The sequence below is a fragment of the Clupea harengus genome, chromosome 13 (genome assembly GCF_900700415.2).
Source record: "Clupea harengus chromosome 13, Ch_v2.0.2, whole genome shotgun sequence".
Taxonomy (NCBI): Eukaryota; Metazoa; Chordata; class Actinopteri; order Clupeiformes; family Clupeidae; genus Clupea; species Clupea harengus.
Window position 1 is genome coordinate 2747444 of NC_045164.1, and position 15674 is coordinate 2763117.

The following is a 15674-nucleotide window of genomic DNA, read 5'->3' on the forward strand; positions in this document are numbered from 1 at the left end:
ACAGGGTTGTTTAAAAGTGTGTGTGTGTGTGTGTGTGTGTGTGTGTGCGTGTGCGTGTGCGTGTGTGTGTGTATAGGGTGGAGGGAGTGAGGATGAGGAAGTAGGGAGACAGTGAGTCCATTTAAAAACATTAGATTAAAGTTTAGCCATTGGCATGGCAGGTTTAGATTAGAAAGGCACTGGGGGGCAGAGGTGCAGTCATGAGGGTGCATGGCTAAGTGTCTCCATAGTCTAACAGGACGCTCAGAGGAAAGGCTACACAACAAATCTTAAGTCTATAGACCTCCCTGAGATAAGAGCAGAGAGTGCTGGCGATAGCAGAGACAACGAGAAACCGAGAGAGCGACCAAGAGAAAGTAGAGATAGATAGGAAGAGAATCACAGTGGCTCACAATGAGAACATTTAGGCCTTTTCTGTTGAAAAAAAAAAAAAAAAAAAGCTACTTCGATGAGTTCCAGGAACTGATACAGAAAGAAAAAGTTAAATGTTGTTAAGTGTGTTTTCTCCTGGTCATATTTCTGAGAGACTTTTGTGGAAGATGATACCAAATCTAGTTCTTATATAAAAGCACACCTGAAAAAGTGGGATATTGCTGCATCGTTTTACTTTCAGGGAAAGTAGAGTGAAATCTCTAACTAGCTGTGTTTGTGCTGTTCCCAAAATCTTTCATCTAGGCCCACCCCCTCTTGAAAATAACCCTGAGACCCTGGGGTCAAGGCCACTCTGACCAAATAGGGCTCTTGTTCAGCAAACGCACTTGAGATTTTTTTTGGCCGTGGCTGACATGCACTTAAATGGCTTCTGTCTATCCATCACGGGGCCCTGTGACACGGGCTAATGGTGGTCTGTTTGATATACAACATCTGCACACACACACTTTGCACACACACACTTTTCACACACACACACTTTTCACACACACACACACACACACACACACACACACACACAGAGAGACAGAGTAATGCGACCTAGATCAGTAAATGACCTCTTATTCGTCTGGAGACCACTGAGTGGTGTTTATTAGGTTGAGTGATAAAACATCTGAAGAGGTGAAACATCTGAAGAGCAAACAATGGAAGACTGAGACAGTGGACAAGCAAACACCAAAAAACTATTTAAATTTAAATGAGACATAGGCTATGAAAGTTTTTAAATGCAAGTACTACCATTAACCTCAATGTGTCAATATGTGAGCAGAGAGATGAATTTAAGATATCCAGCCATCTATAATTACTTTCAATTTAAATCGCCTACAAATAATAGTCTGGGTCAAATTTATTGCAAAACCTCAGGATAGATAATAAAGAATAATATCAAACAAACAGAGTGAAAACCACATGAAGTGTATTCCTTTAATGTAGCCTCAAATACACTGCCTTTTTTTATAAACAATGCTGGATATTGTGTTTGGGCTTAGAAAATGTCTGTGAACCACAAGGGATTGGGGAAAGAGGAACTAAAGAGATTGGTTACAGAGACACGTGTTCTTAGAGAGAGTGCAGTGTTGGCCCCGCTCTTTGCATAACTGCACCATCCATTATTTAAGACACAGAGTTTACGAGCAACACACAAACACACAAAATAAAAGACCAGAATTAAAGACAGCAAAAACCAACAACAACAACAACAACAACAAAAAACAACACAGCAAAAATAATAAACAGCGTGGCAGGATTTTGATGTGTCAATCTGTGCCCGGCCCCAGGGAGGAAGGCGATCTGAGCTAGAGGTGTGGGGATGAAATGTGAGAGGAAACATGGCTCCTTCTCCTGCCCTGTCTGTCTTAAATGCTCCTCGGGGACATTCGCTTTCCCAGGAAGACCTCGAAGCTTTAACAATTTATGCATTAAAAGGTCTACAGTGACAGCTCAGCTCATAGCACAAAGTTTTGTTTATGCAGGGTAACATTAATAAGAGACGGCCCCCCAGGACCAAGAGGGGGTGGGGTGGGGTGGGGTGGGGGGCGCTGGGTGTTGTGACAAAGAGGAAGTCTGCTTCTTCTCACATTTCTATGAAAGGGGTTCCGAGTTCACACAGAAGAAGAGGAGTCTGGGAAGGTGCTGTGCACTCACTAGGGATGAGGGCTGTGGTGAGCTCGGGGTGTGATGGGGACTCTTCACAACCACAGGAGAATTCCGTCAAGGGTTTGTCAATCATTTCTGAACGGTCAACAGCCACAGGCCACCATACCTCTTCAAAACTGAAAAATACTGTGTTGATGGGCAGGTATTAGGGCTGGTAAGACCAAACTGTAAGTTGCTATTTTTGACTGAATCATATCCCGCAGACCATAACAAACAATCCCAATTTGTTGATTTGTTTTCCTAAATGCTGGAAATGTCTTTTACCAAAATAAAGAATTCATGCATTTGTTTGTGATTTGTTAATTATTCATGGTCTTTTTTGATCTCACTTTGCTTTTTTGTTCATCTCTGTTGTGCCCATTCTCCAAACGATTTTATTTAGACAAACTTTCAAAGACCATGAGCTGAATTCATTAATTTCAAAGACCATCAGCTGAATTAATATTTAATTGCTTATTGTATTTCACAAATCATCTTTGTCATGGTTTTCCTGGAAGAAGTGAGGCAACTACACTCTTTTAACCTGAGCCAGAAAGGCTGGTGAAATGGAGGCTTGTTAACGTGGGCATCTGGCCATTTCAGCCTGGCTAAGACATACTCTTGTGACTTTTAATTAAGAAAAATGCAAAAAGAGACTGCCAACACTTAGCTTTGTATATTCCACCTACCACATTGACACCATACAAACATCCTCAGTCTGTCAAATGGCTGAACCACATGAAAATAAACCTGACACAGATTGTTACCAGTTTCCATCATCATCCATAGCCTAAGTATAGGCAGCTCACTGATTTTACGGTCGGACGTGAGGTAACAGACACGGTTTTTATTTAGTGACTTTCCAGTCTGGTAGGTGGATAATTACTATCATTTATTAATAATCCCTGGCCAGCCCATAATAATGTGTCCCACATGTGACAAGGCCCTCTTAAAGGGGCGGCTCATTTGCCTGCGAGAATCACAAGCAAAACTCCACTCGGAGGAAACTAATGGAGGGCAATTTTCCTGTCTGGGGGTAAAGAAAGTCAAATAAAACATCCAACTGCTCCGTATTGAGATGTCATTTTCCATTGGCCTCCTGAGTTGAGTTCTGCATTCCTGAGAAGGAGAGTTCTCGGCTGTGGAATCATTACTTTAAGCAACTTCCCTCAGGCCATAGTGGGTCTCTTCCTCTGGGCATTAGGAGTCCTTGTCCAAACATGAGGAAGCGTTTTATTCCCTCACCGGCGCTTTCTCCATCCGTCCATTTCTTTCAATTTCTACATTAGCTAAAGTGATATAATTTACAACCTGCCGACCTTGACAGATTATAATAGGGACCGAGACTCCGCAGAGACTGTTTTGAGGAATGAGATTTTGATGAGGCAAATAGCCCTTGTTGTCCAAGTTTCCCTCTTCTCTGTAACAGGATTTTCCTTTCATGTTACTTTCGCGGGGCGCTCCGTCTGGGGCGCTCTGTCTGGAGCACCCCACAAACATGACAAGAGGTGAAGGTGATCTTGCACGTACAGTATTAATCATCCAATCAGCATCCCTGGAGGAATCAACAGGTCAGGGCCAAGGTGCGATAAAGAGACAGAAGGATTCTATTGAATTCGAGCATGATTAATCTCTACTTGCCACGTCGAGCCAGGCGGGCTGCGTGTACACTTCAACGAAAATTAGACTGAAGTGATTTTATATTCCCACCAGCAAACAAAGATAGATAGAGCACATTTGGCCTCCTTTAGAGCTCTCTAATTCATTTTGTGCTCAAGGCAGTGCACTCGCTCCCTTTTCAAAACCCCCGATAGAAATCTCCATGGACCTGGCACACGGCACCCTATATTTGACATCCTACTATTCCTCTTAACGCTCAGAATTACTTCCCTCTCAACACCGTTCACGTCAAAGTCAAAAGTGCCTTTATGGAGGCCATAGGCTTCACATCATGATGATCACCTTTTGCACTGCCAATCAAGGCGGCATCAATGTCAGCGTTCCAATGTGAATAGAGGTAAATGTGTACAGGGTTGCTAGTACCCTAACATAAGAAACCGCCTTGGAAATGACAGGATGTTGCACATTGGTAAAAGCCTATGCAGATATTTTATGAGGCTACATGCATCTACAGTTGCATAACAAGCTACAGCAGTGCATCTCAATGCCTCAAGAGGCCACTTTCTGAAGGAATTAACATGTGCTGTTAAAATACATCACCCTATCCTGATAACCATGGCAACAATGGCTTCAATCTGCTTTGCTCCATGACGAATTCCTCTTGCGTTGCTTGCAATGATCTAAATGACAGGCTTTGTTGTTGCACAATGCATGAATATATTTCCTCGGTTGTTGCTGCAAGTTTTGAATCGAACCGAAACTTGACTTCTACTTTTCATTCCCCCTGGCTTTTTCATAGCACTGCACAATTTGCCCTGCATGGATATCAACCAACAGGGACTTTCATCAGATCACAGCCAAATGTGGAGACTGATTGTTCATTAGCCTCAGTTAGGCTTTTGAAGAGAGCGCACTTCATGGTTTGCAGCTGCCAAACACAGTAATGCATTAAAAAAAGTCACCCATGCATTCCAATTAACCCGTAGCTGGATACCAGACCACCAACAACTGCATATGGAGTATCTGTGCGGTAGACTCGAGGGAATGCCCCTTAAATAGAGAGTTTCTCTGGTCTTTTACTTGGATACATGTGAAAATCCCAGGATAGCAGCTGAAGCATCTACGGAATGAGATTTGAGAGTGGATGGCCATCATGTTAAGAACGTGCAGTAGATGAGGTTGAGATGAATATCAGCCTCTCTGCTCACATCTCTCAGCTTTCCATGTGATTTTAGGCATGGTGAAATCAAACACTATTAGCTACAGTATGTGCATCTGCTTTTCATACATTTTTGGCAAGCTAAAAATATGTTATCAAGGACCATGCAGACGATGTATGATAGTTATTACACTGCTAGACTGAACATATTATTCAATAAAGAGTACATTACTGCATTACATCATAACGGAAAATATAATGTTTTAAAAGTGGGCCAGCTCTGGGTCCAAACGTATTTGTAGTTATTTAAGCAGGTAGCCTGGGTGCACCATCAGTTCTTATTTTAGGCATAACTCATTACATCGAGGCACTGGCTTGGACCGTGTGACTGGTTCTACTGGTGGGTGTTGTTAGGCCTGATATGTTTGAGGTGGGAAAGCATAGAGAGAACTGCAACTACGATAATTACCACATAAGTGTTAAAAGTTCATGCTGTCATCATTCTGTGTGTTAGTCATAGGTGTTAAAAGTTCATGCTGTCATGTAGTTCCTGTATTGATAATAATATGCTGTAAGAATGACATGCACACTCACCTAACATGTCTACACAATACTACATATCAGCATTCAGACAGAAATCCGTTCTCGTCTGCACAACAAGCCTGGGCGTAACTTTTCCTTTGTACATTTTTTGCCTGTTCAAAATGTGTTGGGAAACAGTGAGTGAGAGACTAGAGGATGTTCAGCGCGACAGTCACGACTGCCTCAGATTGGATGTGGGGGTAGAGAATTAGTCACACAAGAACAGAATCATGAGATGAGAAATCACACTGATGGACAGACTGACAAGTGAGTGAGTACTCAACACAAAGCCTCCCCATTTCTGAGAGGAGGCTGCATGCTTGCTGTTTACCCGCTGTAAAATCTGCCATAATAACAGCCATGATTGACTGCCAGGGAGTGAGCAGAAAGAGAAAGCATGCTTCTTTTTTTTATACCTCTTTGCGTTGTAGCTCAACAACAATGAGGTTTGACAAAGAATATTGTCCCATCAGGCTGTTTTTTGTGGTTCACTACACTTGCGCCATTTTGGTAAAAGTGAGAAGTCACCGTCTCAGCATCAGTGGGTAGGATGACCATCATGTCAGCGCCCTTAGTGAGTAATCCAAAAGAAAAGGAGGACATGGTGTGGACGTGCAAGCAGAAGCAGAGCACCCACAGGGACCCGAGTTCAAGTCCGGCTCTCTGTCATTACACAATGCCGCTCCCAATCTCTCTCCTACTCACTTCCTGTGTCTCTTCACTATCCCGTCTCATTAAAGGCAAAAGACTGCAAATATATAAACTTTAAAAAGTGTGATTACCCAAAAGAAAGGTACTTTAAGGTTGCAAAATCGACAAGAATGTTGAAAAGGGAATAGATATTTGTGTTACTGTTTAAGCTATAACACCTGTGCAGTTGAGATTTTGAGTTTTGTTGCTGCTCCTTGGAAGCTTTCTATGCAGACCTCCTCTCAAAAATAATGATACGCGTCATCCTTTACACACCCAAGTCGTAGCAATCCACCTAATAACAAAGCTTCAACAGTCACTCTCTTCTATACTAACATGGAACCACTAACACCACTATTGCTACACACACACACACACACAGTATCACTGCAAACTGAACAATGAGCCTCATGTTTTGTCCTTCTTCCGCCATTAATGGAGTGACACTGTTCATAACTCACCCTGGGAAAGAGTGATCGACTAATGGAATAAATCAAGTATGAAATATCAATCAAATTACAACCTAATAGTTCCTCTAATGTCTTTGTTTGTGTACAGATGGCCCCTTCAACTAGCCACACAACAGCCAGTCATCATAATAACCATCATCGGCCTAATAGTAACACTTCATTAATCAACCATGCCTGTAGAATTGCATCATTGCAAACAATTAGCCAACTGCATTTCAAACTTAAGACTTGAAAGGAAATGTTTATCACACTTGACAAGGAGAGGCACTTTATCTGGGAGAGTCATAGCAAGGGCTGGGACTGAATGGCACGTGGTTTATAATGTACAGTTAGTAGTGGCTTTGGTACTTACGTTTAGCAGGGAGGTCATAGCCGCCGGTGATCTTGGCTTTGCCCGTGACGCAGCCGTTCAATGTATGACACTCTTCATAGAGACAGGGACCCGCCGCCCGATGTATGCAGCCATCAACTAAAAGAGAAAAAACACGACATTAAAAGGTAAATTGCAATAATATAAAACCATATACTGTAAATATCAAGCAGTGTCTAAAAGAACAGATTCTGGTAACAACATTGTTGTCTGACCAATTAGTGGCAGAAAGACAATGTATTAGTGTTAACCACTACTCTGACTCAGTCAATGTTTTGACACAATATTTACTCTGCATTTTGAGCATTTCCAATAACCATGTCTGAGGTACTCAAACACATGCAATTGTTTTTCCAGTATCCATATTTGGCCTTTCCTTGTTTGGATCGGTCTAGGAGTCACTATGTAGCTTAAATATTAAAACATGTCTTCCACTTAGACGTTTGCCCACACAAGAAAAGAAAAAAAAGCATGGGAACACACACACCCACACACACACACACACACACACACACACACACACACACACACACACACACACACACACACACACACAAACAAGGTGCCACACATTTGCAGCAGCATCTGAGCGATTAGCAGGCAATGAAAGGGACACATTTCCAAACAAACATCTGACTGCTCAAAGCTTAGTCAACAGAGAGTAAAACACCCAAGTAGCACGATGCTACAGTGGCAAACATCCAAGTTTCACAGCTCTCACTGAGTGCTCTGGACATGCGACAGATGTTTCACTTTCAGGCCTATTTGGGTAAGCACCACCAAGTCCTGTAAAAGCTGTAATGACACACAGCTTCGGTGTCTGAACAGGTTGTAAACCTACTGTCTGTTTGGTTTAAATATTTAGATTCCTTCTGGCTATCACACGCTGGGATTGAACGGATATTCATTTCGTTGCTAGCTTCTACAGCTCATGCAGCAATGTTCTTCCTTCTTCTCAAGCACAGGCCCCAACTCTGCATCCAGAGATATTAGAGGTCAGTCGCTGTCAAGTAATGGAAGAGTGTCATGTCACCATAATCAGTAATTGCCACGACTATATGATGCTGTGACATTTGAATGATATGTGTATGCAGTTATGACATATACAATTCAGATATCTTGTCAAATCATTGAACATAAGCAGCCATGTGTGAGATCTGCCATAACATGTTTATGATGTGGTTATGTCACTCTTATAAAACAGGATTCAAGTCAAGTGTTACCCAAGGCTTCTTTCTTCCTTATTCCCAAAAAAACTGGCTCCTAATCTACATCCAAAAGTAATGCAAATCTCCACAATACGGCGCACCTCATGATGGATTTTTTGTTTTTCGATCTGGATTGGTCTACGCTGGGGGAGGAGGCAGAGTGGCGGGTTGTGGTCCGGACGCACCCCTAGGCCCAACCTCCCAAGGTTTTAATTTCACTCAGTTAAGCCCGGGACATGTCTGATGGATGGCAAATCTTACAGGAGGAGGCAGGGAGATAGAAATCCAAACGATCTACCCTCCGAAAGCCTTACGCCCCTCCATGAACCAGTTATCCATCACGCAGAAAACATCATAAAACTCTCCTCAAGCTGGCGGCTTTGAAAAGAAAGAGAGAGAAAAAAGAAAACCCTTTGCGCCATTATGCACACCATCACAGGCTTAGTAGACACACATCTGCACTCTTTCCTCTTGCCAATGTAACTCCTACTAGCTATAAATATTCTCTGGCCTGGGCTCCTCTTCAGAGGTCAACATAGACATGAGGTAGGCAGACACGCCATTCGAATGATATCATATAATGAGATTCACACAACCCTGAAAGACGAGCTGCTCATGCCTAAATTCCTCCACAAATTAAGCGCAATGTCAACCTTAACGTTCCACATTGTTTAATAAGCAATAAATTAAAGACTGACACAGACTAACACTAACACTCTTAAAATCAAACTAAAGTTTACACAAATAAATGAATTGTTATTGGCTCTTATCAAGACTGCCCAACTGACTGATATGAGAATTTTGTTTCATCCCAAACTCAACCAAGTTGAAAATGATACCATTCTTTCAAGCTGCCTGCAATTTCAGGGAATGTGAGGAAGGTGCTAGTCAGACAGGAGATTTTCTGCCTCTATCAATCATCTTTAATGGAGTGAAGGACAGAGAGCGGACAGAAACAGATTCTGATGGCTTTTGAAAAAGTACAGACTTTGAAAAGATGAAGACATTGAAAGATAGCACTCTAAAAAAAGGAGTCCATTCCCTGGTCGCACAGAAACGATGCATTGTTCTTCTTTGTTTCAGAACCACTTTAAACCAGAGACTGCTTTATCTGTAAGGTATCCCCACTGAATTTTAAATTAACATCATATCCATGTAAACATAAAACTATAGTCGGCCTAAAGTAAAGCCCATCTCTAACTGAAGGTTAAGTTTAGAAGACATGGCAAAGTCTGTATTCCAAGTCTGTTTTTCATGCAATTTAAAACTAAGGGTGCACTTAAGTGAAACATTTGCAGCCCACTTGAGCACTTCAAACAATTAAAAATGAATAGCCCACAAGAATGTTATTATAATATTGTGTTTACAGTGTTTTTTTTTCATGAATTGGGCTTTAAAAAAAATTGACCTACGCGCAATGGACACAATTCTCCCATAAGTGTATGATTTGTGCTCCATGATGGCAGTCACTTGCTTTGGGTGGAGCAAAGCCAAAATTTGGCTGTTTCTTGTATAAACACCATTTACGTGTGTTCTGCACTTAAAAGGCAAAGGTCAGGTATTTAGCAGGCGATTTTATCCAAGGCGACTTACAGCAAGCTATGCGCCACTGAGGGCTGTAATAAGTCAAGGCAAAACACCATATTATGTTTGAAGTCGGTAGTAGGCCTATTTCAAAAATTATTATATATGTACAAATAACATTACAAAATCACAATATTTAGGTGTCAAATTTTGGTTTTCCACTACTGATACATATAACATTATGGGTTTTTTTCCAATACAATGTATTGTAAGGCATCATATTATGTTACATTATATTAGGCTACATTGTTAAAGAGGAAAAGAAAAGTTTTGGTCACATGATCTTGCACACAAGCCCAGTATATAATTAAAAGAATTACAATAAAACTCAGCAAGATCAAGTAATGAAGGACAAGAGCTCTCAAGTACAAAGAGGACGGCTGCGAGTAATGCCGACCTTGTTTGGATATAGTGGAGCTTACCAACATGCAGTGCATCCAGCAATTTCGATTTGACCATGAACCCATCGTCCACTGGTGCAGACTCCTCGACGGACAACTTTCAAGCCACAGTAATCCTTCATATTCTCTGCCGTTCCTCATCCAAATCATTAGCGCTTTGCCTGTCCGTGCATCTGGGTCATTTCAGACAGTGGCTGGTGTAATTCACATATCCCAGTCATCGGTGGCAAGGTGTTTCGATTACTTGATTAATATTGAGTGCTTGTTAACAGGATACAGAAGATGAGGCGACGTTTCCTTCACAGTGCTTTTTAAATCACAAATCTCCACACCTCCAACACGTCTTTCTAAATAGGCTTGGCACATGTGTTGTTTTGTTAATTTACTTGATTGCTGGGTTTATGTGATACATTTACAAAAATGTGATGTTATATCTAAGCCTGGTTTGTGTTTTTCATGGATTTCAATGACATTCGCAAGGTTAATGCAGAAGTCCTCATTCCACCTTTTGGCGACAGCCAACCTAAACCCGAGTGTGACTAAGTTTTCTTCCATTTTAAATCGCACCTCGTTCGCAAGTCTGCCATCATTCTGAAGTTAAGCGCTGTGGGCGCGATCGGACTGAGTAGGAGAGAATATGCACAACTGGAGGCGTGCAAAAGAGGATTTGAATGGGAGAATATGGCCCAAATCTAACACACAAAGTTTGAAAAGGGCACAGCGATTTTTTTAATCTGACTCATGCAATATTGAACCATAGCTGAAAGCAATACTTATTGCTTGTGTAGCCCTTAACACTGACGTAATCGAATTATACTAAAGGCTTCAGTCGGCCAGTAATTGATGTTGGTGCAAAAATCAACATGACTGTTCACTGACTCCAATCCAGACACAACAAATGAACATATTAGAACTCAAATGATGTTTTGCCCAAGAGAACCATTTCCTAAGTATTTCATTGCATTCAAAACTCAAATTATAATGGGTAAATTAGAAGAAAAATTAATGGACCGTTACAACTTGTGGAAAAGATGCTATTAGTATGCTGTGATAAAACATAACGTTGCACAGTCATTGCTCCTCAAGGCTGTGGGGAACATACAGGCCACAGTTTTCCTTAATTAGTGATTTTTCACTTGCTTTAGATTTAAATTTGAATTCATTTATTTAAAAAAAAATGTATACAAACAGGATTAAAGTGTTTTGGTATATAGAAGGTTATTATGCTACTTAGTCACCTTAAGACTACTCCAGTAGTTTTGGGTGAGGTTTGAAATAGGATCAGGTTAGAGTTAGAGCTGCCAGTCAATTGAGAAGTAATTTGGGTCAGGACTAGTATTGTGTCTGGTTTTTCCAAAAGAAAGTAGGCTAAATACTTTGTAAATACTAAAAAGCAGAACGCAGAGAGTGAATAATCTGCTATATTTACCACACTTTATGCTTCTATTAACATAATCACTTCATCTTCATCCTGAGGGGCACGAGTCTGTGCAGCAGGTTCAGACCAGTGCAGGCAACTCATCATCCCTCAACACAGATCCGATCTGTCTATCCAGCCAACCACTGCTGGTTTATCTGGGGGAGACCAACTGCAGTGGAACTTCAAAGCTAACCGGAATTTCATGCACTACACAGTGCATGTCCGTGCAGAAGTGGAGAGGATCCCATGTCACAATTTTAACACTTCAAGCTTGTCATGTTCAAGCAAAGAGATTCAGGTGCGCCTACTACAAGGTGACCAGCTTTAGATGAGCCGGTGATCAAAACCTTTCGTTGCCTTCGTCTAATGGAGCATCTCAGACATCATTTTCAATCATTATCCAGCCTGAACAGGTTTCTGTTAGCACAGCAGATGTGTTTGGCTGCTCTCTCCCGCTCTCTCTCTCTCTCGTGTCTGATTATACAACGCTTATGCACAAGCCCTGTCGGAGCGTCTTAATTTGCCCTGACAACCATGTTCGACGCTGGTGTATTCCCTTCAGTTTCACCCCAAGGAGCCCGCACGAATCCGGACTGGAAGCTTTCATCCTCGACAGGAAGAGCCTCGGCACCATGATGAAACTCCCCCTCGCCCTGGGTCGAGAATGCAAACGAGACCAATTTGTGGGGAAGTTCACGCAGACTTTTTAGAACTTGTTGAGCTGGAGAATATCTACGACACAAAACATGACTGGGTCAGATGAGGAGCAGGCGTTGTTAGAACCACTAATGAACATATTACTTCCAAGATTATCTCATACGGTGCACTGCTCCTCTCCTCCAGCTATAAACCAAGGCACTAGTAAAAATACATGTTCATCATTCTAAATGAAGGCTTGGGGGAAAAGAAAAGATACACTGCCTTCCTTTTCCTTATCTACTATTTATAGCAAAATGATAGCATTATTCCTTGAGGACAATCCCAATACAGGACAACACAGGCAGGAATGACAGGGGCGGGGAGATCTGAATGCCCCCTTTCGTGATGTGAACAGGCTTTGAAACAGCAACATCCACAGGGTACTCATGGGTAAGCAGTAATCCAGAGCTCCTGGCTATGTTCCACACTAGCTCTGGAGGAGCCCAGGGAGAGCGGTCCGGCAGGGCTGCAATGAAGGAGAGACTGTTCTGTGCACTGTGCTGCCTGAGGCTCGGCTGGCGTCGGGAGAGATGCCCTGCTCTCTCCCGGCTCAGGTTCAGTCTGCACCTGCTCAGGGGATGGACAGACAGACGGACGCGGCGAAGCGAGACGCCACACCAGCCAAGCTGGAGCCTTGTGTGTTTCTTCTCCCAAAGTCCCTTTTGAGGACAAGGGGGGGGGAGCCAGCCCCTCTTCCTTCCCCTCCCATTTCAGTCTCCTCTCCCCGATATCTCCCCTTCCCTTCTGGAGCAGGTGAGAAATTTATATGGTTTGGCCTCGTCTGCGAGCTCTCTAGTCGAAGACACCTGTCTACCTCAGGCAGCACAGCCTGAGGGAAAAGGAACACGAAACCCTGATATCTACCTTAGTTAGGAAACATTTCCATAACGGCTGACATTCCATTTATCACAAGTTCACCTTATCGCAGTCTCCTCTTTTTTTAGCTGAAACAAATTCCTGATATTATAGCCAGCCAGATGTCTAAAGTGTTTTGTACAATTCTGCTCTGTTCACTGTCCATGGATAGGACAGTGGTTGTGCCATATACACCTTACCATACTGCAAAATTAAATGAAACCTTGATGCATTTTCCTCAGTCTGCAACTGCATACTAAAACAAGGGATCTAAACCGTGTGTAGCCTCCTGCTTGTTGCCAGGTTCTTGCATCATAGGAGGCAGCGAGACAAATTAAGTTCACCTCATTCATCTGTATCATATTTGAGAAAACAGCAATGCTTGGAGGACAGAGGCTCCTACTGGGTAAGCGCGGGGTGCATTGTGGAGAGCTAAGCCTGTTCCCCCGTGTCACAGCGTAGCACGGACGCATCTAAGCAGAGGCATCTAAATGCAGAGAGATTCATACAGCTGTGAAGACAGGCAATCTGAAAAATGCTTTGGGCACTAATGCCAAAAAAAAAAAAAAAAACAGCATGCCCTAATCTTCCCATCCCTCCCTCTTGCCCTCCCCCGTAGGTGTATTTAGAGGCGGATCTAGATAAAAAATGACTTTCAAGATGAGAGGAGCAGAGAGCTTGTGTCTGCCAGCCCATGTAATGAGCACAGAGATGGGGCCCAGGGACCCCACTGATGATGACAAGCATTATTCTCTGCAGCCATCATCGCCCAGAGTACAGCAACAGCAGCCACCACAACATGCCATGCAAAACAAAGCAGCTCTTCCAGAAGAATCAATAATGTTCAAATTGCACAGGACTTTGCGTCATAAAGTCATAAACAACAGAGATTTTTTTTCTTCACCTTCTTGGGTTCCCATGGGGTGTTAAATACATTGTGCTCCAAACAAATGAATTAGCAACCACAAAAGCAGGTCTAAGCTCTCGTAAGTAGAAGTATGACCCATATGTGTCTGGCTGTCAATTTATTTTTCTAATCTAAGAGGGATTTGGGAGGAATTCCCATCTGATTTAAGTGCTGAGGACACTAGCTAGCGCTAGCGATTGGAAAATGGCATCCTATCCTCATTAACAAAGTGCAGCATTCATTTTTCCCCTTTAAGGGGCAATATATTTAATTTTCCTCAACAGAAGTGACACTTCCACCAGAGAACTTGACAGTCTCTGAGATTTAGTCTAATTCTACAGCTTACTCCTACAGTTTCCAATGTTGCAACAAATCCAAGGATAGGATAGGATGCAAACACAGCATACCATCTTGGTAGCCAAGTAAAATACAGTTAGTAGAAAGGTTCTCATTCACTGTTTGACAAGCCATATGTGTTTCTTAAAGGACACATAGCAAGTTAACATATTGGTCTTTGTGAGTAACACAGTCAGTTACTGGGGATGTAAAACACTTAATTTATAAGGCAACATCCACTCCGTGACCAAAACCATCTTTTCTCAAGACTGAGGCCTTGGGAGCATTTGGGTAAAAAGTAACACAAATGGTAGTGCCTAGTGCCATATTACCCCATCCCTTCCGCCATGCCCCAGCTGGCCATTGAGCAGTGGCGTTTTCATTTACGGGTCCCCCATCAAACCAGCAGAACATCTGCTGCTGTCCACCTCCGCCGTGCCCTATCCCTCAGCCCAGATGAAGCATCAGCGCTAACGCCTCATCCGTCTCCTGTCCCTGTCCCTCTCCCTGTCCCTGCCCGTGCCCATGCGCGTGCCATGCCTGCTGCCGTGAGTGTGAGTGTGAGTGTGTGTGAGTGTGAGTGTGAGTGTGAGTGTGAGTGTGAGTGTGAGTGTGAGTGTGAGTGTGAGGGATGTGGGATGTGGGACAGTGGATTTATTCATCCTCTCCGTGTGAGCGTGCTCCGCTCAGTCAAAGTCTCTTCAGCCCTCTCACACTAAAACTACCTCTGGCTTCGTGAAAAATGAAGAGAGAAGCAGAGGTGGAGAGACAGATTTAAAAGGGAAAAGGACAGAAGGAGAGGGATGGTAAAGGAGCTATTGGCTTTGAGTGAGTGAGTGAATGAGAGAGAGAGAGAGAGAGAGAGAGAGAGAGAGAGAGAGAGAGAGAGAGAGAGAGTGAAAGCAATAGGCAGAGCATGCTTAGGGCACTTCCATATCTTTCTGAACTATTCATCCTCATTGTGCTCCCTTCCTGCAGCTCTGACAGAACTGATTAGCCAGAGCCGCAGCTTGCCTCTCTCTCTCTATCTCTGTCTCTCTCTGTGTATCTCTCTCTGCAGTAACCTTGCCATCGCCAGTCTAGTGGGCACCTGTGCACCTCCACTGCATCCCACAGTTCCTTTCCCACATGCATCTGAGCCCATGCAAAGCCCCAGCTTGGTCTCCACGGGCTTTTCTCACACAAAGACCGAGAACCAAGGGGTTTATTCTGTCCCTTTTTTCTTTTTTTTTTTTACCCCTTTCTCCCTCCATCTTTTTTTCCCTCTGACACAAAGGATCTCTGCTCTGCTTTCATTACAATACCC

General features: G+C 42.9%; 1 protein-coding gene across 3 annotated transcripts in view; it reads right to left on the reverse strand.

Moving 5' to 3' along the window:
- Nucleotides 1–15674, reverse strand: part of macrod2 (mono-ADP ribosylhydrolase 2) — a 455835-nt gene that overhangs the window by 263553 nt on the left and 176608 nt on the right. For all 3 annotated transcript variants that reach the window (XM_031579216.2, XM_012829891.3, XM_031579217.2), the window contains exon 5: nt 6941–7057. In XM_031579216.2, coding sequence (XP_031435076.1) covers nt 6941–7057 — 117 coding nt within the window. The remainder of the gene's footprint in view (nt 1–6940; nt 7058–15674) is intronic.